This window comes from Poecilia latipinna, unplaced genomic scaffold (assembly GCF_001443285.1).
Source record: "Poecilia latipinna isolate Pla-1442-1.1 unplaced genomic scaffold, P_latipinna-1.0 Scaffold1187, whole genome shotgun sequence".
Lineage (NCBI taxonomy): Eukaryota > Metazoa > Chordata > Actinopteri > Cyprinodontiformes > Poeciliidae > Poecilia > Poecilia latipinna.
Window position 1 is genome coordinate 115,976 of NW_015113803.1, and position 22,972 is coordinate 138,947.

The 22,972-nt window shown below is 41.8% G+C and overlaps 3 protein-coding genes across 5 annotated transcripts in view; 1 reads left to right on the forward strand and 2 right to left on the reverse strand.

Annotated features, from left to right (window-relative positions):
* Nucleotides 1-3,987, forward strand: part of LOC106960479 (lymphoid-restricted membrane protein) — a 9,300-nt gene extending 5,313 nt beyond the window's left edge. The window contains exons 5-14 of one of the 2 annotated variants that reach the window (XM_015053600.1): nucleotides 75-102; nucleotides 263-403; nucleotides 836-967; nucleotides 2,024-2,189; nucleotides 2,258-2,304; nucleotides 2,388-2,438; nucleotides 2,510-2,646; nucleotides 2,724-2,831; nucleotides 3,549-3,656; nucleotides 3,761-3,987. In XM_015053600.1, coding sequence (XP_014909086.1) covers nucleotides 75-102; nucleotides 263-403; nucleotides 836-967; nucleotides 2,024-2,189; nucleotides 2,258-2,304; nucleotides 2,388-2,438; nucleotides 2,510-2,646; nucleotides 2,724-2,831; nucleotides 3,549-3,656; nucleotides 3,761-3,911 — 1,069 coding nt within the window. In that variant the 3' untranslated portion in view covers nucleotides 3,912-3,987. The remainder of the gene's footprint in view (nucleotides 1-74; nucleotides 103-262; nucleotides 404-835; nucleotides 968-2,023; nucleotides 2,190-2,257; nucleotides 2,305-2,387; nucleotides 2,439-2,509; nucleotides 2,647-2,723; nucleotides 2,832-3,548; nucleotides 3,657-3,760) is intronic. The other variant, XM_015053601.1, reaches the window with a different exon arrangement.
* Nucleotides 3,988-4,178: 191 nt separating this feature from the next.
* On the reverse strand, nucleotides 4,179-13,853 carry inavaa (innate immunity activator a). Its single transcript, XM_015053599.1, has 10 exons — nucleotides 13,746-13,853; nucleotides 9,137-9,228; nucleotides 8,506-8,639; nucleotides 8,245-8,367; nucleotides 7,924-8,158; nucleotides 7,797-7,844; nucleotides 7,418-7,622; nucleotides 7,071-7,220; nucleotides 5,643-6,294; nucleotides 4,179-4,635 (listed from the first exon to the last, which is right to left on the reverse strand). The coding sequence occupies exons 2-10, from the start codon at nucleotides 9,198-9,200 to the stop codon at nucleotides 4,543-4,545; spliced, it is 1,704 nt and encodes a 567-aa protein (XP_014909085.1). The 5' UTR covers nucleotides 9,201-9,228; nucleotides 13,746-13,853; the 3' UTR covers nucleotides 4,179-4,542.
* A 1,232-nt stretch (nucleotides 13,854-15,085) lies between these two features.
* LOC106960463 (protein FAM107B) lies at nucleotides 15,086-20,561 on the reverse strand. Of its 2 annotated transcripts, none has more exons than XM_015053579.1 (5): nucleotides 20,322-20,561; nucleotides 18,904-18,931; nucleotides 17,429-17,579; nucleotides 16,522-16,666; nucleotides 15,086-15,798 (listed from the first exon to the last, which is right to left on the reverse strand). In XM_015053579.1, the coding sequence occupies exons 1-5, from the start codon at nucleotides 20,343-20,345 to the stop codon at nucleotides 15,694-15,696; spliced, it is 453 nt and encodes a 150-aa protein (XP_014909065.1). In that variant the 5' UTR covers nucleotides 20,346-20,561; the 3' UTR covers nucleotides 15,086-15,693. The 2 variants fall into 2 exon arrangements, with proteins under 2 accessions (XP_014909065.1, XP_014909066.1); XM_015053580.1 differs by lacking the exon at nucleotides 20,322-20,561 and adding an exon at nucleotides 19,459-20,302.
* Between the last annotated feature and the right edge of the window lie 2,411 nt (nucleotides 20,562-22,972).

The window sequence follows — 22,972 nt, forward strand, 5'->3', positions numbered from 1 at the left end:
TAAAAAATATTTTTTAACCTTTTTTAAAACTTTTCTTTCTTTTTTTTTTTTTTTTTTTTTTTTTTTTTAAACAGTGTGGACATGACAGAAAAGGACTTGGAGGTAAAACTTTTACAAACAAGTTATTTAACATCTTCATCAACCTGAATTTGATTTGTGTGTATTAAGTTTCTTAGTGTTAAATACATAAAAAAAAATAAAATAAAAAATCAACCGTATTCCAAATTTCCACCTGAGGACTGAAAGCTGTTTATGTGCCCAGACGGCCTTCTCTCAGATCGCCCTGGCCTTCCGCTGCGATCAGTACACCCTGAAACAGAGGCTGCAGTCGGAGGAGCACGCACGCAACCTGGCCGAGGAGAACATCCACCTGGAGCTCAGCCGAGGCAGGGAGACCCTGGAGGTGCACTGTGTGGATGTGATCGAGATGCTCGCAGTATTCTAAAATGACTTGCAAAAATGCTCACACCTCTTGGAGTTTTTCTTTACTTCACAGCCACAAATTTCAGTGGTGTTTTGAAATGCCAACAGGATGTAGAGGCTCGTTGTGAAGTTGAACCAAGCATGCATTTGTAAACTTTTGCCCATATTTCTGAACAGAAATGCCTCAAACTCAGTCAGAATAAATGGTGAACCTCTGGGATCATTAACTATACAGTGTTGCCACAGATTCTCAGTTGGATTTAGGTCTGAACTTTGACTAGGGCATTCTAACTCATGAATATGCTTTGGTCTAAACCACTTTGTTGTCGCTCATACTGCATGTTTAGGCTCGTTCTGTTGGAAGGTTGGAGTTTGGGTCAGAGGAAGTAGACGTGATTGTGTGTGTTTTCAGACATTGAAGGGGCTGTGTTTGGACAGTAAACGCAGTAGCATCCTGCAGAGGCTGGAGCTTTCTCTGGACATCCTCGGAGGGACAGTAGAGCGGATCTCCAGTACAGCCGAGGTGCTCGGTGCCGTCCACCAGGTACATGAAGGTTATGTTTATTACTGTTAAACAGCATGAAAGGGGACAGATGATGATTCTTGCCTGTTTTGAGCTCCCTTCAGAATGAGATGTTTTGGGGCCTCCTGTCTCTTTAAATCCGTATAAGCTGCTGCTGGCCACCCCCTCCATTTCAACCCTTACATTTTACACAAGTGAAAATGGTGTAAATGGATGCAACCGTACATCTTTGACCCTGAAACAGAAGACGTAGCGTCTCCTCAACCATCAGAACGCAGCAATAATAAGTCAACAACAAAATTCTTGTCTTTTCATTGTACATCAGTAAAACTAGGGTTGCTAGGTTAGCCTCTGCTAGAGTTGCTAGGCGAGTGGCTCAACTCGACTGGAGTTGCTAGGTAACGGGCTGTGCCTGGCAGTTGCAACTTAATAATCGAGAGGTTTTTGAAACGGCTAATTTTCCAGACGGCAAAACAAACAAACAAACAAACAAAAAAACATTAACTTATTGCCAGAAAATGCCCGGGTAGTCATTTTTTTTAAGCACTTGCATTATTTCTAGAAGCAGTTGAGACCTAAAAGGAAATACGCAAATAGATGTAAAACGCGAATTATTCACCTGTCTGCTCACCTGAAATATGTTTCTTTAAACATTATATTGTTTATAATGTTTAAACATTATAAACAATATAATGTTTATAATTAAACATTATAATGTTTAATTATAATTAAACATTATAATTATAATTATATAATAATTATATAATAATTATATAATTATATAGTAATTATATAATTATAATTATAAATAAACAATAAATATTGTTTATTTATTTAAACTATAAAGTGTATATTCTTTATTGTTTATAAAGAATATAAACAATTCTTTATATTGTTTAAAGAACAATATAATGTTCTTTAAACATTATATTGTTTAAAGAAACAATATAATGTGAATCTCCTTCACTGATTTATTGGGGTTTAAGATCATTAGTTTTTAAGTGATTTATCTAGAGAGATAAAATCTTTGCTCCCTCATAGCTTCAAATTGTTGTAACTTGTGGTTTATTTTCATAGGAGGCTCGGGTGAGTCGTGCTGTGGAGCTCATGGTGGCTCACGTGGAGAGTCTGAGGAGGCGTCATGACAGACATTTAGCAGAGTTGGAAGAAGCCAAAAACAGTCAGCAGCAGCAGCAGCAGCTGAGCTCCTGCAGACACAGCAATCATCCCAGAACCATCCCAGGTTTGTTGGAGTCTCGGTTCATCCACGAGTGTTTTGATGCTGTCTAAACACTTCTGGTTCTCTTACAGCAGAACCAGAAAGACAGGAGGACAGGAAGAGGAGAAACTCTAATCAGGTATGCAGGTTTCATCATGCAGAAGAATGGATCTCCTAATAACATCCCGCCTTCTTACTCCAGTTTTGTCTGTTTTTTTCCAGAGTGTCTTACGAAGGAGAGTCAGCGCATCAATCATTTCCAGCCCAAATCTGGTGAGAAGGTTTCCTTGGTGAACTCTCCTAAAGTCTTGCCGCCATAATTGGCATAATGTCCTTCCAAACAGGAGAAGAAGAAGCGAGATTCAAGGAAGAGGACCTCCTCCTGGAAGAAAAACTCTCCTCCACACCTGTCTCCATCCCTGAGCTTAGATGCCTGTAGTTCTGTGTTTACCCAAGAGGACAGCCACCTCTTGAATGAAAGGTGCAGTGTGAAATAAACGTTCTGCTTTTATCTGGACCACATGTTTTCAATTTTCTTTTAACAAGTTTTGTTTTCAGACAACCAAACCCAGATCCACCAGGAGATTGTCTTGTGGACCTTTCTGCTCCCAGCCCAGAGAGCCATCCGACAGAGGAAATGATTCCTTCAAATACGCACAACAGAAAGTATGGGATTCTCTCAGTAGCCTCAATGACCTTATTAGAGGTTGTAGTTTAATTTTTCTTATGAATGATGCCCACTTCCCCTGCTCTAGAAAGTAAAAAATTCTCTAGAGAAGTTATTTTAAAAATGTTTTTTTTTAATGATACCAAAGAGCTTCTAATTTGCTTTTGCATATTGGTTCCATTTCCCAATTTATTAATATCAACAAACATCTGCTCTACTTAAAATTAATATCAGTACTTGTATTACTGATTAAACACACTGAGCAGCTAAAAAAGGTGAAGCATGGCAATAATAAAACTGTTGTATTTTTTTTCTAAGAATTGTTTGGTGTAACTGTAATTCTGGCATGAATATTTAAAATAAATCTTAACGGAATTTTTTATTTTGTCCCGGCGAATTTTAAACTAAAGTTTGGATTTGTTTTTACAGTGTGGGATTACACTACTGCAATTAAAGTTACATTTAAGGCTTTTCACAATCTTTTTATTTTTGTAATTATTCCAATTAAGTATACTTGAACTTAAGTTATTGTAATATTTCACTTTACATACAACCTTTTATCCCAGATGGACATCTGGTTTACTTGTTTTTTTAACTGGTTCACTTCTTGTCCATAAAAGGGGCAAATAGGTAGTAAGGGTTTTTGTGGTTATTTTCGCGTAACTTGAGCAAACATTACGTCATTTTAATAGCAAGCCTTTGTGGCTTTGCTGCAGCCTCTCTCTGGACTCTCTGCGACAAAGACAGAAAGCCAAAGCAGCTGCACTAACCAAAGGAAAGGAAAGAAAAACGGCAACTATCCAGAGACAAATCTCCATTGGCACGTAAGTAAATGCGACATTACTTTTAAAAAAAAAAAAAAACAATAAATTAATAAGTCATAGTGACTGTTTTGTGTGGACAAACAATGAGCGTCTGCCTCCTTCAGGTATGGGTCTCCATGTAGGCAGGATCCTCTGCTGGTCCAGCTGCACCGCTGCCGATGGGCGCGGATCTGCACCAACCTGTTTGTGCTTTTCTGCGTCGTAATGCTGACTTGCATCATGTGGAAGATTCACGAAGGAGAGGCTGAGCCATGACCCGTAAAAACTTTGGAATACTCCACCCTCATTCTCTTCAAGGATTTAGCTTCCAGAATAAAGCCATTATCCATCACTTGTTTTTAAATGTTTTATTATAAATATACAAAAAAAAAAATTCTCAACACTCACACAATCATGCGGTTAGTAAGAGCACGGCATACTGCAGTTAAAACATTCATCAAACCACTGTAAAAGGTGTCAGCAAGTCATAAAAATAAAAAATTTGGGTAGGTCTAATAAGGTCTCAAAATTGTTATAAATCTATTTTGCAAGGGAAAAACTTAAATAAATATAGTCAAATTATATTAATGTGAAAACCTATAAGACGGCTACAGGAGGTGACGTTTGTGTATAAAAATGTGTGCCAGCCACAAAGGGGAAAAAAAAAAATTGTGGTCCATTTAACAAATCTTTTAAGATTGCATGAGCCTCGCTTTAGCTACAGTCTAATAAGAGACGACCTAAAATAAATAAAGCTGGCGTTCCACCTTACGTTAAATTATAAATAATTACCATACTGGTACCAACAGGCCCACCTTTTCTGCACCATGTCAACAATCTCACAGAGAGTCTAAAGTCTCAATAAATACAGAGATAAATAAACGGGAACGAGCTGGACAGGTGCAGGTTACACCTGGCTCACGATTTCAGCGTCCTCGGCCACAAACCACTGGACTGGAGTCCCGTCTGCGGCTCTCTGGAGGACCAGGTTACCCGAACCCTGAGGAAAAGGCCATCACATCAGTGACACACACTCAGCAGAAGCTATACGTCGTTTCATTTATCATGTCATGACACGATACAGATGTTCATGCGCCACGCTTTTGCGATTTTCTAATTTCGCCACCACGTCGTAGTTTTAGAGGATCTTATGTGATGGATGAACCCAAGCAGATGGATAATTATACGTCACACCCAGGTGGGAGAATCTGTTAACGTTATCTGTGTGACATTTCTGGAAGTGCAGCAAACTGTGCAGTTTACTACAAGCCAAGTAGACACAGTTACTTGGCTAACATGCTAAACACTATGTGTGAACACACCCCACCATCCTGAATACATGACACCCACAGTGAAACATGGTAGTGGCAGAGTCATGCTGTGGGAATGTTTTTATTCAGCCGGGACAGGGAAGCTGGTCAGGGTTGTTGGGAAGATAATCAGGGAGGCTGTGTCCTCCAGTAAAGTTTCTTTGTCACAGAGAACCCCTCCCTCGCACCTTCAGCACCCGGCTCCTCCAGACTAGCGGCAGCAACAATTAGCAAACACCTGGTGGAACTGTGCACCTGCTGAGTTCATCATACAGACTACTTCTCATTCGGTTGTAAATGGCATAATGAAAAGCATAGTTGTGATGATGTGCTGAAGGTGGAGTGACAGAAAAAGTAGGAGCTTCTTAAAGAGACAGGTCAATTTCAAGACATTAAATTACTTTGTCAAATTTCTTTTGCATAGGTATTAAAGGTGCCTTACTTTTTAATGAATAATTAAAAATCCAATTCAAATTTAATAGCTGTTGCTACTTTATAGACCCAGAAAAGGAGCATAAATCTAGGCCATAAACGGCTCATTTATGCAAAACTAAACTCATTAAATTTAGTGCGGGTATGTACCAATTTCCTTATAATTACAAAACTGAGATTTTTAGCTCTGCAGACGCAATGCATGGCTACTTATCCCTGTCAGCCACACAGATGTTAACGGTACCAGTGTTTGTTCAGTACCGACCTGTTCAAAGGGGGGCAGGTGAGGAGAGGTCGGGCTCATGACGCTCTGATGTTCTCCGCAGCCCGGCCAGAACTTCTGCAGCTGATTCCTCTGGTGCCAGGACTTCAGCTCCTCTGACACGATCTCCCGGGGCAGCAGCCTGACGGCGTGGTTCGGGTAGTCTTTCAGCGAAGGGGTTCGGACCAGCCTGGTGTACGGTGGGGGGGGCTTCAGGATGCTCCTCTGGCACGGAGTTCCTCTTTGCAGATTGTGAGCCCCTGGAGTCGCGGTCGGGAAGCTCTTCCCCGTGTCCGAGTCTCGAGGCGACAGAGGCCCATTTCCTGGCGTGGGTCTGACCTGTCTGGGGCTGTTGTGGAGGCCGCGGAAACAGGACAGCTCCTTCGTCTGTGCTCCGAAGTGGAATCCGTAAGGCGGTGGGCAGAGCTTGGGAATATCGGTGGGTCTGTCCCTTCCAGGAGAGCAGATGAAGGAGGATGAGGAGTGCTCTGAGCTGCTGTCCTCTGAGCTGCACTGGTACGGCCGTGGAGGGGAGAACTCCGGAGAGCGCGCCACGGTTTCTGGGCCGCACCGCTGCAGAGGCGGGCGGACCCGGCCGCGGCAGCTCTCCGAGCCGAGCCGTTCCATGTCGACAGTCAGTTTCTTTTTGGGAAGTCTGTGGAGACATAAGACAATCAGTGGCTGTAAAAGTACCGGCATAACAAATATGGCAACACATTTTTCCGAGCATCTTTTTTTTTTTATTATTCGGTTGTCGGTTTAGTCTGAGCGTGTTCCTCAAACCAGCTGACTTCCTGTTTGACGACACGTTAAAGAGGAAATTCATGGCTTTTATCACTTGGCTTTGAGTTCTTTTACTTCTGATCTAGCTGAAAATGTTCCGTTTTCATAAATGATGACAAAAAAAAAAGATTAAAAGATAAAACTTTGTTCATCTACTCGGCTTTTCATTCAGCAACAAAAGCTGACTTTCTCTCTTCCGCCGATTACAGCTGCACTTCTCTGATTTTGGAGATAAATCTTCTAACATCTACCTAACTATGTGTACACTTCCTAACACAGCCATAAAATGACATCCATTACAGAGACACAGGCTTTGTGAAGGAAATGGCAGAAACTGCTTTTTGTGTATCCTGTATTCACATCACATTAAATGTGGAACCGGGAATGTCTTTTTAAAATTTCTCCTTCGTGAGATTTGAGGCTATTCACAAAAAAATCCATTCCAATGAACCCTACGTCTGCAAAACCTGTCCAGGCATTAAAAGTTAAAACATATGAACATCTCAGACTTCATTATCAATTTAATTCTGACTTGTAAGAATGCTTTTTACGCATTACTCAAATATAAAGCGTACTACAGGAGGCTGCTGCGGTGCACATGTTGTTAGGCTCTGTGAGTGTTACTTTGGACATGAACGGTCTGTTCACCTGAAGGACTGGGAGTACTGTCGGCGTACGAGCAGCTCTGGAGTGGAGGGGGCGCTGGTGGAATGGTTGTTTCGTAAAGCAGAGTTCCTGACGAACTGAGTCAGAGGAATCCTGCAGCTCTCAGCAGACACCGGAGCTCCTGCTGGACTACTGCACACAATAAAGCAGGAACAAAAGCACTCAGAAAGACAACGCATGCTGTTAAAAAAAAAAAATCACAAACATGTAGGAGTGTCCACAGTGTAAAGCGGGACGTTGTTTTTGCTCCAACGTCCTTTAAAGACTAACTTTAAAAACCCTGAAGACGCTGAATCGGTACGTCTCAATTTGTCTCAGACCTCTCTTACCTGGACCTGCTTCTGCTAGGTGTTTGAGGTTTTGTCGATCTCTGGTAGGGCTGATCCAGACTGGATTCTTTCCACGGGGAGTTCTGGATTGGGGAGCGTTCGTGCTCCACAGCAGGCGGGCCTGGAGACTGATGAGGCGACTGCAGGGGGTCTGACTCTGAGGTGTCCAACGCTGGAGGTGAGAGTGGGCAAGACGAATCTACATCTGGAGAGAACAGCAAGAAACAACAAAGAAAATGTTTATATCTTACAGTCTAAAAAGGAAATTTATATATAAAAAAAAAAAGGTATGATGACGTACCAGTGCATCATATTCTGTTTACTTCAGAGTCTGTTTTACAGTGTGGTGTTACCTCGGTAACAGATGTGTAAAACTCACCATCATCCAGAGCCACCACATCAGAAAGGGAGCTGTCATCAGACGTATCTGCAGAGAAGATGACACATCTTCGTCACACTCCCTGCATTGCGCGGCTCGTCCTCCGGGGGGCAGCGGCGTCACTCACCTTTACTCGGGCTGCTTGAGATGGAGATGCACGGTGAGTTGCACTCGCTCTTGATCCTGTGCTGGAAAACGGCCTCCTGCAGATCCTTCACTTTCTTCTCTTCCCTTTTGCACTGCTGGAGCCGGCTCTTCTTCTGTGGTTTGCTGAGGTTCTCTTCGAGGGAGAGTTTTCGGGCCGCCTCGTAAATCTGCCGCTGGACTGCCAAGTCGGTTTCCAGAGCTTGCAACTCTGGATCCTGGGACAAAGCGAAACATGGAAACTTATTTCACCCCCCCCCCCTGCTCCATCCACAGCAAGGACCGGCGAGGTGGCGTTTGGTACCTGCTGGTTCTGACGGATCAGACCTTCGTCCAGCTTGAAAGACGCTCCAATCCTCCTCCTGACCCGAGGCGGCTTCTCATCGGGCAGCAGAGGAAAGTCTGAGGGGACTGAGCCAGTCAGTTCCTGTGGAGGCAAAGCAGGACATCCGACGACGGGACAAGAATAAGTCTCACGATAAGAAGTTAAATATGATGTGACTGTTTAGAGAGAATGTTAGCTAAAACATTGAACTATCTCCTGAGTTTCCAGGGGGTCACTTACCGCCTCCCTGATGCAGAGTTTTCGAAGCTCCAGCAGGCAGAGCTCCAGACGCTCTTCCAGAGACTGATGCTTCAGTTTCAGGACTCTGGTGTGAGTGGTCGGGTCCTTCAACGGAGAGGTGGGGCTGTCTGGGCCTGCAGCAATTACAAACACATCTTAGCTCGGAGGGCGCCGGTAAACCCATTTCCAGAGGTGTTTCTTGGTTTTCATGATGCTGTTTGTTCAATAATGTTTTCCAGAAAACCCAAGGCGTTCACAGAACAGCTGATTTTTTTGTTGTTTTTCTTTTAACTGAGATTAAGTGACACACAGGTGGACTGTTTTTACTAACTAGTTGCACTCGATTTTAATTAGAGATATTTGAGTAAAGAATGCCCATCCCAAACCATGAGTCGTTCTGTTCACACTAGTTTGTGAATAAAGATGTTAAAAACCATGCGTCCTTCTCCTTCTACTCTACACTTCTATGCTACCTTAACTTGCACTATAAAATAAGACTATTGTAGTTTCCATTTGACACGATGTGAAAACGTCGATTCCCAAGCAGCAGTGACTTTATCCTGATTTAATCATGTGAACAATGAAGTGTGAACTGTTCTGATATTGGATTCCTCTTTGGTGTTGTCCTTACCAGAGTGCAAGATAATCCCACTGTCTGTGTCGCTGATCTCTTCTTTGCTCTCAATGGCTGTCATCTTGGCTGTCAGTTCTCAAGTTGATCACCTGTTGAGATAAGCAAAGCGAAATGAGTTGAGAGAAAAATAGGATGGCTCACTTAAGAGAATCTTCCTGCGTTTTCCTGCCACATGGCTTCAAATCTCCTCCCTCTGCTGCTTCACTTAACAAAAGTGAATGACTGGCGGGTGTTCTTTTTACGCCCTTGTCTCCGTCTCCCACCTCCCCCTCCTCTTCATTTTCTCTCCCATGGCCGGTCACAAAAGATGCAGACCCCCGTGGCTGACTCGGCACATGTGCAGGGGTCAATCTGAATCGTGGCGCCATGGTTACGGGGCACGGGGCGACTGGCCAGGGGAGCGTGTCAGCGCGAGTCGTATCGCGGGGCGTTTAAAGAACCTCAAAACCAAAACGGAAAGCAGATGGCAGCGGGAGTGCCCCCACCCCCACCAGCCCCGGCCCCCTCCCTTTCTGCACCTGTTCCCCCTCTCTGCACCCCTCCCTCGGTGTCTATTCAACCAGTGTCCCCAGAATCCTCTGGGGGGCTTTGAAGTGGAAGAATGTCCTCGATGAGGCAGCATCTCATCACAAGATCCCTGCACGGCGCGAAGCTTCTCCGTTTCACCCAAACACTCTGCGGAGCTGCTGTTCACATCCTGCTCGGCTGCATCGCCGCTCCTCAGAGAGCATGTGACTGGTACTCAGCAAGGAGAGGCTGCTGAGCGAGGCAACAACCAGAGAAAAATGGGAAGAACAAGATATTTTTCTGTAGAGCTGAAAGAATTACAGGAGGATTTGAAGGGATCAGAGAGAAAATGTACTCTTCATGTTTTTTTTAATTTTTCTTTTAAACCTGTAGTTCCCAAACCTTTCAGCTTTTCATCCTCATAAGTCACTGGGGAGGAGGTTGTGACCCTGATTTCCACAGAGTTAGTTAAGTAATGGCAGCCAATGTATCACTTTCATCTCAATGTATCACTTTCAAATTTAAGCTTTGAAGACTTTCTGAATCGTGACCCCAAGTGGGGGCGGATGACAAATTTTGAACCCACCAAGTTAAGATATTCAAATGACTTAATAAAGCTAAACATAAGCATGTTTCAAAGTAGCTTCAGCCCAAAGAATAAGTAAAGTTTTAGGATAATCTGGAGCCCCAAGCCAGAAGGGGGCTTAAAAATCTGTCAAGGACAAGTTTGCCACAAAGATTTGTGACATTTCTTAAAACTATTTAGGAATCCTACAAAATTCTTCTTTAAAACTTGATCCAAGTTTTAAACAGTGCTGGCAGCATTATGCTTCAAAGCCTGAGCAATTATGACATTTTATGTTCACAGTTTGCAAAACATCTCAAACTACTGATGGTGTTCTGCGTTTGTAAACACAATGACTTGACGTTCCTCCTCCACCGCGTCTGAAAAGGCTGCACAAAACCAAAAGAATTAAAGCCAGAGAATTAAACTTGTCACTACAACATTAGTTGTTTTTTTTTTTTATAGAAAATGCCAAGTGGCTATTTTTAAGCATAGTGAAAACAAATTTTGTGATTTGGAAAATTGAATTGTCGGCTTACGATTAAACCACGAAACTAGGGGAGTAAATGGACAATGAAACAACGTTAGAAGATCTTTGGTGGTTTACTAATGGGCTCAACAGGAAGAGGGCCCCAAATCATTCTGAGCTCAGGGCCTCGAAAAGTCTTGGGTTGGCCCTGTTTTAAAGCATGACTCTTGTTTTCCTATTAATATCGAGCACAAAGCAGCCTCTGTGTTAATATCAAGTAAACAAACCCTCCAGTCGTCAGAGGTACAGGATGGGAGGAGGGCTGACATAAAGTCAGACAGCATGCAGACTGTCGCTGAAGCTTCAGTGTCTAATCCCCAGCTCCTGTCTGAACTGCTGTGTTTGGAGATTGATATCAGGCCCTTTCCTGTAGCTATGACGAAGACTCATAGCCCGTGTGAATCAGGATCCTCTGTGACAGGATATTATTGTGCGTCCCACTGCTCCGACCCATTCATTACGGCAGCTCATGTGAACTGACGCAGCCGGCGATCACAATGAGGCAAATGCTCGGCAGCTTGAGTCAGTAAAACAACTCGGCAACAAAAGACCCGTATCAGCCGACCGGGGCCCTCGGAAATCTGCTGCCGCCGCAGTATCTGCTGACAGCTCAGGCTCGTTGGGAAGGAGAGCTGTGTGGAGTTTTAGGCGTGGGGATTTTTTTTGGGGGGGAGGGGGGGGCGGGGGATGTTGCTCTCGCAGACACATGGCTCCATGTTGCAGCAATCTCAAAAGCTGAAGACGTCAACACGAATCAAGCCACAGGCTGGGTAGTGTGGGATTTACCCCACTTACACCTCATAAGTGTCTGAAGAGTTTCACAAGAGTTTGTGGTTGGAGGGTCTGGGCTGAGCGAGCGAGTGGCTGAGTGGGAGGATGGGTTTGGGGATGGAGTTGCATCGTATTGCCAAAATGCTGATTTGTCATAGAGTTTGTAGGAACCTGAAGCTGCAGGAGTGTTGAAATAGTTTGGGCAGTCAGAGCCAAAAAACAAAACAAAAAAAAAAACCTAGTTGGGATCCTGGTGATAGCAGTGCCTCCACCCTGCAGACCCCACTGATGGAGTCACAAACATCTTAATTGGTGGGACGGTGCCGTCTTCGCTGATGATGATGATCTGTAAACACGTGGACGGATGAAAGCAAGCCCCGTCCTCACAGTTCACTGGCCCGCGACGGCGTAACATCCACGGAAGTTGATGTTTATGACAAGACATCGCGATGCGCACTTACTGTCTCCCAGACTTCCCACACCGCCCTTTCCCATGAGCCCCTCGGAGCTGCGGGCCGCTGGATTGCAGCCACCACCGCTCTGCTCATTACCACTGTGGTCGGGCCTGGAATTACCAACGGGGACCAGTCTCAACTGAGGAAGCAGCGAGGCTCGCATGAAACCAGATCCGGGCCCTGCTGGAACCCTATAATTAAGATTTTCCTGCTGAATGCTGATACTATGCGAGAAAACCCAAACGACTTTACAGCTCACTTTTATTTCAGCCTGACGGAAAGCCAAAATCCATCCAGCAAAAAAAAAAAAACAAAAAAAAAAACACAGGGGATCCAGCTCCATGCGAACGAAGCACGGGCCGCTGGAGGAGAGAAGTGCATGGACGTGGGGGAGCGGCAGAGAGAATGGAAGAGGTGTTGAATTACGAAAGGAAGAGACAGCAAGGAGGCCGTAAAGACAAGAAATTCACAAACTGTTCCTGTGAGCAGCCAACAGCAGTAATAATTAAGCACCGTGCCAGCCTCCTCCCAGTCACCGATGGCCTTATGCTCTCCAGACCTCTGTCACAACCCAACGACAACAACCAATAAGAGACTGGAGTCATTGTTCTCCAGAGGCTGACGGATCGAACGCTGTCCCTCTAGGCCAGCGTCCTTTCTGAGGCCTTGGACAGAGCGGCCACTTCAGGTCACCAGTCGGATGGAGTTACAGCTCAGCAGTCACAAAAACATAAAGACAAAAAGAGGCAGGGCGCTCCAGTGGCAGTAATAACAGCACAGAGGTGTTGGGGGACAATACTTCCCGTCTGTTAACATGTGGAATAGAGGAGATCTTGTTTATTCTGCTGCTGAGGAGACAAACAGGCACAAACAAAACCGCCTGTTGCTCCACAGGAGTCCTAGAGAGTGAAAACATCCAAATTTCATTCGGCAGACAGCAAACAGTGACTAACTCACATTTATTTACAGCACAATTTGACCACCCTGTTTTATTTTTATTGCTTTTGGCTGATTCAACTGTTCCAAGCAGGATTAAAATAAATAAATAAATAAATCCTTCGATGGGCGTAGATTATACAAACAAGATGAGTAGGATGGAATGAGAAATAACTTGGGTGCATCTAATTTATTGACTAATAGCTGCGCAACCTTGTTTCTTAAAGTTTTTGCACACTTTTAATAGTTTGCTCTGTTTTTGTGCGGATACCACAAAATGCACAATCATTTTCTACATAATGCACTGTTGTAAATATGTATTCCAAGGCTGTTGTATTATATGTTTTCTGCCTTTCTGAACAAATTACCCGAAAAAGTGTTAAAACTGATGTTTTAATATAAATATTAATACAAAAAAAGTGCTGATTCAATACTCAGCGTTTAAAATAATCAAAAGTCAACATAAATACACAACAAGTAATGGAATCCTGTTTAGATCCTAAGTGCTAATATACTAAGAGGAGACATTATATTGACTTCTAGCGATTGCAATCCACTCTGTAGAGTTAAAAATGGCTATAAAATGTAAATTACGACTGTTGGCCTTCATTTAGACAAATTGCATGTTGTTAAAAGTCTAATATAACCAGGCTCGCTGTATGAAAGTTTATTTCTCCGATATAAAAAGTTCTTATACCTCCGGTTTCCAACAGTTTAATTTCCTTAGTTAACATTAAGCTACTTAAAGAGCTCAAACTTTGCCCTCCTCGTCCTTTTCATGGATTCTTCCGGTCGTACCGTTTAGATTTTGTTATTAAGCTACAGAAAATAGTTTTTTCCTACCAGGTAGTTTGTGTTGTTCTCCTCTACAGCATCCTCTCTGCAGCCACAGCAGCTTTAAAGACTTTCTCCTCTCCGGCTGGATGTGAGGAGCGCTTGGGACATCTGCTCAGGCAGGACAACTCCACTCCCCACGAGGGGGGGGGGAATCATCCGGACTCATATTTAAACAAATAATAGTTCTTACAAAGCGACTATTACAAATATAACATCTCCTTTTACTATTTTTGATAAGCTTTATTTTACAATTGTAGGTACTTTGAATTATCTGTGCATATACTTTTGTTTTAACCTCATCCTCACCCCTACTGCTGTTTGAAATGGTTTCGTCCAGCTCCGCTGACTTCCCAGGCACGCGTCTGTCTGCAGAGAAGTGGAGGGGGCTTTTAATTGAAAAGAGGCACAAAAGAAGAAGAGTGGGTCTGAGGTAGACACTAGTTTCACTGAAACACGAACAGCTGGCGAGTAAGTAGTGGGAAATAATAAAGCCCTAACCTCGTTTCTTTACCGTGGCGGTGAAAGGTCTTCACTGGATTTAAGCTACTTTACGTAAACAAATGGAGCCCAAATTGCTCGACTCCAACATTCAATTGGGATAATATAAATAATTATAACAACAAAATCAACTTAAAACACATTTACGATTTTTCTACAGATTTTAGTGGACCAGTTTTCTTTGCAGACATTTATTTCCAGGACTTAACAAATGGAGCTAAAAGCTGTGCGTCATTATGTAATAATTTAAACTTTCAAAGTCACAATTACAAGACTCAGTCATATATATATATATACTGCTCAAAAAAATAAAGGGAACATTTCACTTTAATTTTGTGTGTGGCTCCAAATCCAGGCCTCCATTGGTTAATAAATTTGATTTCCATTGATGATTTTTGTGTGATTTTGTTGTCAGCACATTCAACTTTGTACAGGACAAAGTATTCAGTGAGAATATTTCATTCATTCAGATCTAGGATGTGTTATTTGAGTGTTCCCTTTATTTTTTTGAGAGGTTCAAAGAATTGTTCAATGAATTACGTCTTGAATTTGCCGCTGAAATGCTCCAAAAAATAACTCTACAAGATCGATTTGGACCCTCAGCTGGAGCCGTCTGTGACCATCCAGAATGTCTCCAGTGCTTTAACTAGACCCTGGGGCATTCCCAGCTTACACATTCCTGAAAGCCTCCAGCAGATGGCCGGTCCTTTCTCCTCTCAACCTACGATGGAATGAAAAGATTAGCTAATTAAACGAAGTCCCACATCCCTGTGAAAGAACCAGGAAAGTCCAGAGGGACAGGAGCTGCCTGCAAATCAATGCTGCTTTCAATAGCTCTGGTACAGAAGTCCAAACCATAAAACCTTTTATTTCCACATCACTCTCTCTCTCACACACACAGACAAACTAAAAATCAAAAACCCATGACAGAAACAAGTAAACAAACTTATATTTTTTGTAATGTTGGGAGTTACTAATATAAAACAGTACTGTTGAAAATATTTCTTTTAAGGGATCTGATATAACTTGACATGATGATATTATGACTGAAACAGAAAACTGACGATGGGACAGGCAAGTTAGTTAGCATAAAAAACATAAAAAACATTCAGAATCAGAACATTGTTGCCTTCATTCAGCCAATAATGTTATTTTTACTAAAAATCCATGATTTTTAGTAAAAAAAAAAAAAGAAAAAGAAAAGAAAAACAACTGAGTACTTCACCCCTCACCAAGAACAAAACTGTGAATGAGTTGGAAAAAAAAAATCTTTTTTTTAAAAGATGGACAAAGTTTTAGCCTCCAGAAATAAATTTTTCATTACAATTAGCAGCGGATTAGCAAATGTTAAATTACACCGGTGTCTCTGGTTTGTTGTTGCAGCTCAGCAGGCTGTGAGCAGAAAACGTTTTTAGGGCCACAACGGTGAGAGGCCGCACTGGCAGATGGGAGCAGGTCAGGGCTGATCGAACGTCTGCGTGCGCCTCAGGTTTTCTCTGACGCGAACAAACTCTGGGATCTTGTTCTGGTTTTCCCGCTGCCTTATCTCCTCCTGCTCATACTGTAAAAACAAGTTGAGTTGGACGCAGAGAAAAGAAAAAAAGCAAATAACTTTGACATGAAATTTTGTCGAAAAATTCCACAAATTTCAATGTTTTTTGACACAGAGATTACGTGGGATAGACAAACACAAAGTAGGATGGGATTGTGAAGCGGAAGGAAAATAATATGCGAGTTTCCATATTATTTACTGGCTTTTTTAAGTAATGACATCTGCAGCTATTTAGGTTTATTCTAACACATGATTAAACTAACACATGATTAAACTTTGATCCTGGCTTTCTTCCAGTATTGCAAATCAACTCATGTCGATTCAGCTCGCTATAGCAATCATCTTGCTGCGTTTGCTGTTGTTAATTTTTCTAGGACGATGAATTGAACGATTCTCCACGAGGAGTTCAAAGCTTGGGATATTGTTTTATGACCCAACCACAATTGGTTTATGCTAAATTACAGAAGGGCCAGCTTTCTGCTTATTAATCAAGTGGCTTCAGAAATAATTTGGATCTATCAGACATAAGAGTGGTGAATTGAAACGCACAGCACAATTTCTAGACTTTAATTTGGAAAGAAAAAAAAAACATTGCCACTTCCACTTCACGATTGGATTCTAATTTGTTTTTGACGTTCATTTAAAATCCCAATAAACTGAACACATTTTGTGCGGCGCTGCACAGATAAGCAGTCTGGGGAGTCACGTCTCGGCGGTCTCTGAGCTCCTGACCTCTTGCAGCTTCTGTTGCCTCTTTCGGAGCTCCGTCTCCAGGTCGGAGGGCCGTCGTTGGGCCATCTCCTCCTCCCTGTGCAGCTCCAGTCTGCGCTGCTCCAGAACCCGCTTCAGTTCTGGCTTCTCCTCCAGCAGCAGGCCCCTGAGCAGCCACAACCGTAGAGTGTTCACTCAGACAAGAAACAGCCAGACACGCTCACGGCAACATGCAGCCGGTGTTTGACCGAGGGCCAGCCCACGATGTGACCAAATTTGAAGGCAGATTAGGGCAGTTTCTGGCATGAGAGCCCAGAAATTGTTGTGATCTGTGTTTTCTGTGTATTTATTTTGTGGTTTTTCTGTGTTTATTAGTCTGTTCCCCTGTGAGTCTCCGTCTTCCCTGTTGATTGATCCCAGCTGTGTCTCGTTTCTTTGATTACCCTCCCAGTGCATTTAGTCCCACCTGTTCTCTTTGTCTCTTGTCGGATCCTCGTCGTGTAATGTCGTCGTGTGTTCGTCATACGTTGTCTGCCAGTTCCTTGTGTTCCCTGTGCTGCCATTGTTGGATTTCATTTGGATTTATCATTAAAACCACCTTTCATCTTCCTCCTGGGTCAGCCCGAGTCTTCCCTCACCTTCCCAAACCCGTAGATCATGACAGTAATAAATTTGAATTAACACAAGACAGGTTGACAAACACACCACTGGCACACATGCTAAGAGAAAACTTCATAATCGGAAAGTTATGCTGCCAGTCCAACATCAACACATTTATTTAAAGCCTTTTATTCACAAATCTTTCACTTTCATCTAAGGCAAAGTGACTGATGTGATAATCAGGCAGCACAGATTTTATTTATTTTTTTTTCTTTTTACTGCTGTTGTTGGCTCACTGGCACTACTTGGCTGGTTTTACTTCACTTACCGTTTGTGGCTGAGCAGCAGCTCCCGGTGGAGGTGCTGGTAGCTCGGCGTCTCTGCTGAGGAGCCGTTGATTTTTCTGAGCTGAATGATTTCAGATCCGCTGCCGTCGGCTGCAGAATTATGAGGCAGAGGCAAAGGTCCAGCGGGCATCTCTAAGGAACAGTTGAGAAGATTTCAAAGTTAGCGCTTAGACAGCTAGGAAATGCTAAAACCATGCTTAGTTTGACTGTGCACTAGAATAAACTTGCAGATTGTAGTGTTCTAATTTAGTAGTAAATGATAAAGATAACTTTATCTATTACCAGTCTAACACCCACCTTGTTTTATTGCTAGATTAGTTACTTGGCTCAGTCCATGCCTCAAATCCAGTACACAATAAAAATGAAATAAATAAATAAAAATGTCACCTAAATTTTGTTTTCTCTGCCAATTTCTTTTAGTATTAGCCAAATATCCCCTCCCCCCACTGCTGTGTCATGTTTAGGGTCAAAAAGATTTATCAGATTGATTACTGAAATACTTGTTAGCTAATTTAATAATTGTTTAACCATTAACTGGACTTTACAGACTCAGAAAAAGGACATTTGGTGAAAGAACAACATATTCAGAGCAGTAATTGAGCCAAAACTGTACGACTATATGTACATTTGAGATTAAAAAAACCTTCATCTGTAAATATTTTCCACCCAGGAGCAGCAGTTTTAGCATTACCCGGTTCATATTCTGTCATGAAAATCTCCAGTTAAATGGCTTCATTAATTGGTTAATGCAAAATATAATCAGTCCTACATTGTATTGATATTAAGTTGATAAGAAAGGGCTGAACTTTTCACATGTTTATGTTAAAAGCATTTCTTTGTATACTTTAGCATTTTAATAACTCTAGATGCACTAAATGATGTTATTGTATTTTAGGCAATAACATGTATTTGTTTACATTTTTAAGTGTTTTTGATATTATGACAGAAGTGCATTTAAATCTACAGATTAAATGAAAAATCTGCAGAATTTGCCAAAAATGCGATTAATCAGTAGAATAATCAATAGAGTGATTGATAACTAAAATAGTTATGGCCCAACTCATATTTACACTATGTAACAGTTTTTTTTACATACATAAACTAATTTTTCTCCTTTATCGTGTGGCGACTGTCAATGTTCATCACTACCTGCCAGGTCCACAGTCCCCCATATATTACAGTAACATAATAAACAAAGCCACCCTCCACAGACACAGGAGCACTTTTATATTCAACATATAAGGGAATTTAAGAGAGGCAAAAGCAGGTTTCTAATTGTGTATTTATTCGTGCCCATGCATATCTTTCTCCTTCATAGTGTGCAACACTTTTTGCATAAAAAACACATTCTGATATGGCTTTTAGTTGTTGTTTACCACCACAAGACAACCAGTGCCCACCCCCCTTTTTGGCCCTTTGAAAATACTTTGCACCCTGTGCTCGTGCTTTATGATACCTCTTTTGTAATTTCCATATCCTGGTTTCTGTGAAAATTGAAATGAGAGAGAGAGAAAGAGAGAGACAGACAGAAAACAATCAGGTTAATAATATTTCTGGTAAATTATTATTATTATTATTATTATTATTTTCTTTTTTTACAATCTAACACAGTGTAAAGCATGGTTCTGCTCTGCCGAGCCGGAAGGGTAGAGTTAAATCATCTCTGTTTCGTGCATCTTCTTGGATAAAAGATATAATTAGATAAAGGCTAAAAAAGACAGCGGCTGCCGTGCTGCTTAAGCAGTTCAGCTTTGTTTACAGAGGTGATATAACAGGCCTCGTCACGGGCGCGTGTCGCTTTGGTCCGTCGGTGTTCACACAAAGCAAGAATATAGTTTACATATTCCTCATGTATTCCAGAGCCAAACAAAGCAGCATACCATATAAAAGCCTCTGTTACACAATCAGACAGTGACCCGAAGCCCGTGCTTCGGGTCACTGGTTATCAGGTTATCCTTCAGATAACCTGAAGGAAGAGGATCACGCCAAGCGGACGGCAGATGGTACTTACTGTCTGAGCAGCCAGCTTCAAAGTCGGAGCAACCAATTGGTTTTGTTGTTGAAGAAGTTTCTGTTGAAAACTGCCCCGTTGCTGAGCATAGTAATCCTCTGGCTTTTTGTCTCCAGGGATTGTGCCTTTCACTTTTTCTATCGCGGTCACACACACACACACACACACACAGTAACCCTCCCTATCCTGTTTCTCCCCGAGGACCGCTGCTAGAAAGCTGAGCTGAGAGATAAAGTGTCAGGTGTCTGATCTGATAGAAGTCATTGTTCCAGCCCAAACCTGCAGAGTTCCACAGATAATGTAGTCCGTCTGATTTACATCTTTTGATGACAGGGAAACATGGCATTGGAGCAAACTGAGGATCTAATTTAGCAAAAACAAAAAATGGACAGAGTAACACATCCAGTGGGTTTTGGTTCTTTGGATAAGCACGCGTTGAAGCTGAAAAGCTGAAATTTGAATGTATTTGTTTATTTTAAAAGACTTGGAAAAAAGAAAACATCCTGGTGTGCAGTTGTAATGCCATGCCGACAGCCTCATTATGTTCGGTAGGTTAAAAATAAAGTTAGGTTAGCTATGTTTTTTTAATGCTAAATTACTAGTATAAGTTCTCCAGTACAACAAATCAAATCAAGGGATTATGTGGATTATTAAAAGGACAATACACATCTTATTTTTTTAGATATTGATTTTCTCAGTGTCATAAAAGTTTCTTCACAGATATCAGTCTAAACCATTACTGCAACTCCATGTGAAATGACCAAAAGTCAGCCAAACGTCAGGCAGATGGTCACTGGACCAGACGCTGACCTCTCCCTTTCCTCCGCAACTGGGATCTAAGAAAACAGCCGGCAGTAACTCACTTTTTTAACACCTGATCCATCCATGGTAGGATATGATGGAGCTCCACTGTTTTCCCCGTCCCAGTCACGGTGCTTCAGGTTCAATCCATCATTAAAAGGAGTCCCACGACATCGTTCAGTCCGATCTGTTTCTTTCCTCCATTCCAGGTCACCATGTCATTGTTGGTGAAGGACCCAAAGGTTCGGTGCGCTGCTAGCAGGATTCGGTGGTAGTGGACTCTAAAATCTTATTACACCATTCAAGATTACCTCACAACCCCCCACAGGGCTCACAATCCCAGATAAGTTAATTACCTCAGACGCAAATACAGCTTAAAACTAATGTGGGGCTGGGCTATTATCAGTTGACTCCTCTCTCAAAGAACAGCAGCGGCTACCTGGTAAATGTGGCTTTTGGGCTGGAACAATTAACCTCTCCCTTAAGTCCCTACACCAAGTTAAAGATGGTAAAATCCTTTCTAACGTTGCTGTTCTGTTGCAAATCCCAAAGGTTTTGGTATGCTCTGTGTTAAAGTTGAATTGATGATGTGTTTTCTCAAATTGAATTGAAAATACTGATAAGAGGAAAATGATTCGGCAGATGTAATGTGTGTTGACATCTTGTCAGGCCTGTTTTCTGGCTCTGTTGACTGATATTTTCTACAGCAAACAACTAAGCAAATGATTCCATTCTCTAAGGCATTATTATATTTTACTGCATACTTGTATGGTGGTATGTATTTGGCATTACGCTGCTGCTTCTTTTTTTAAAAATATGTATATTTTTAAAAATGACATAATTCCCTTGTAGATAGAACAGTTTTCTAATTTTCTTTCTTTATCATAATAGTTATTCCCAAATAATTAGCCCAAATACTTGTAATTAGATGCTGTTTATATACTTTTGCATCTTAATAGTTTTTGTGCCTTTTTATTACAAAAGAAAAAATAGTTATGTTTTATTTTTAATTATTCTTTCTCCCATTAAGTTTTGACTTTTCACATATTTTATATATCGATGTCCTTTGCAAACGCCGATATAAAGTCAGAAATACATTTATTTTTACACCAATAAAGAAATAAAAGTTTTATGTTTTATTGTGGTTGGATGTACTGTGGTTTACTGTATCAAATTCATCTCATGTATTTTGTTTTTGTTTGTTTTTACTTTCTATAGAACTCAAAATTCTTAGTATGTTTTTTTTTTTTAAGTAAACAAAAATAATTAAAAAGAAATTAAATCAGGTTGTTGTTCTCATCAATGACCACAAGAGGGCAATGTCCTACAGTTTGTTACTTATGTCCCATAATTCCACGCGGCCGTTACCTTTTAATCCGGTTGCGGAAGTGGGTAATCCCCACAGTGAGAATGGAGAGCGCGTGTGTGAGTGAATGATGAGTGTTTGTCTGTCTGTCTCTCTGTTATAACCTACACAGTGATCTTATTTGATCCGACCTGAGTTGGGCTCTGCTCCGGTCGGAGATGATAGGAAAAGCGCCCTGCAGCCTCCGTGGCGGTGAGCAGCCGGCGAGAAACAACCCTCACAGGGCCTCCACGCTTCGTGCTGTGGTCAGAAGTGATGAATTGATCAGATATACTAGTTCTGGTTGGGCCCGAGCTTTGCTTCGGGCCTCACGATGGACAATGAGTCCAGAGGCGATTCTGATCTCACCACAGCCGAGGAAAAGCGAGGAAACCTGGACAGGGTTCCCAAAGCCTGGAAAAGATGACCGACTTTAGTTTCAGTATCGTCCAGGTCTGATTAAGTCTCGATAAAGAAAACGCCATAAAAAAACCCTCCTACCTCATGCAAGGAGCCGTGAGGCTCCTGCGTCACTACCTTTACATCTTCCATTTTCTTTTTTTCCCTTTGTTCATTCCTAAAGTCCTCCCTCCTTTTCTTTACTTTCTGGTGTTCTACATCCCTCCCTTCTTTCATCGTATCCTACTATCCTTTCTTCATTAAAATAGAAATAAAATGTTTTCTGCATACACTTTTTAATGGGCAGTAACTTTGCCCCATAAATATCCTTCATTGAGGAAATTCAGGTGTGAGCAAAGTGACAAACAAATAGAACCATGTAGTTGTGCACAAAAATAAAAGTATACAATTAACATATTGTAAAGCAAGGGCAAAGTTACAATAAGAAAAGGCTACCTTTTTTAAAAATAGCAAATAGTCTGATTCAAAGAAATGCACAACTGAGTAGGATAACTACAAACAGGAACACCGATGACAGGTATTTTTCAACAACCTACATAAAAAGAACCACAGAGAACTGATGTGAGTTTTTACCAAGTTTTCATGAAAGGAGAAGACTCAGCAGACCGCTTCAGCAAGCTGCCCACCGCGTGTTCTGATAACTTCCAGTTAGAGCGCGTCTTTTATTTTCAGAGAAGGAAGGGATAGATCGAAGAGACAAGTTATCAACAAGTTCTACACACACAAGGTCATTTCGTCTTTTCCCTTGAAAGTGCCCGCCACTTGAAACAAAAATAAGTGTGAGAAAGTCTTCAAAACAGCATTCAGAAGTTTTAACACCGGCAGTGAAAGGCCAACACTTCTAAAATCTACAGTAATATAAAACTGCTATGGTAAGATCAATAATCTATACACATGTAAGAATGATAACACATAATATTTCCAACAACCTGTATTTGTAAAAACCAG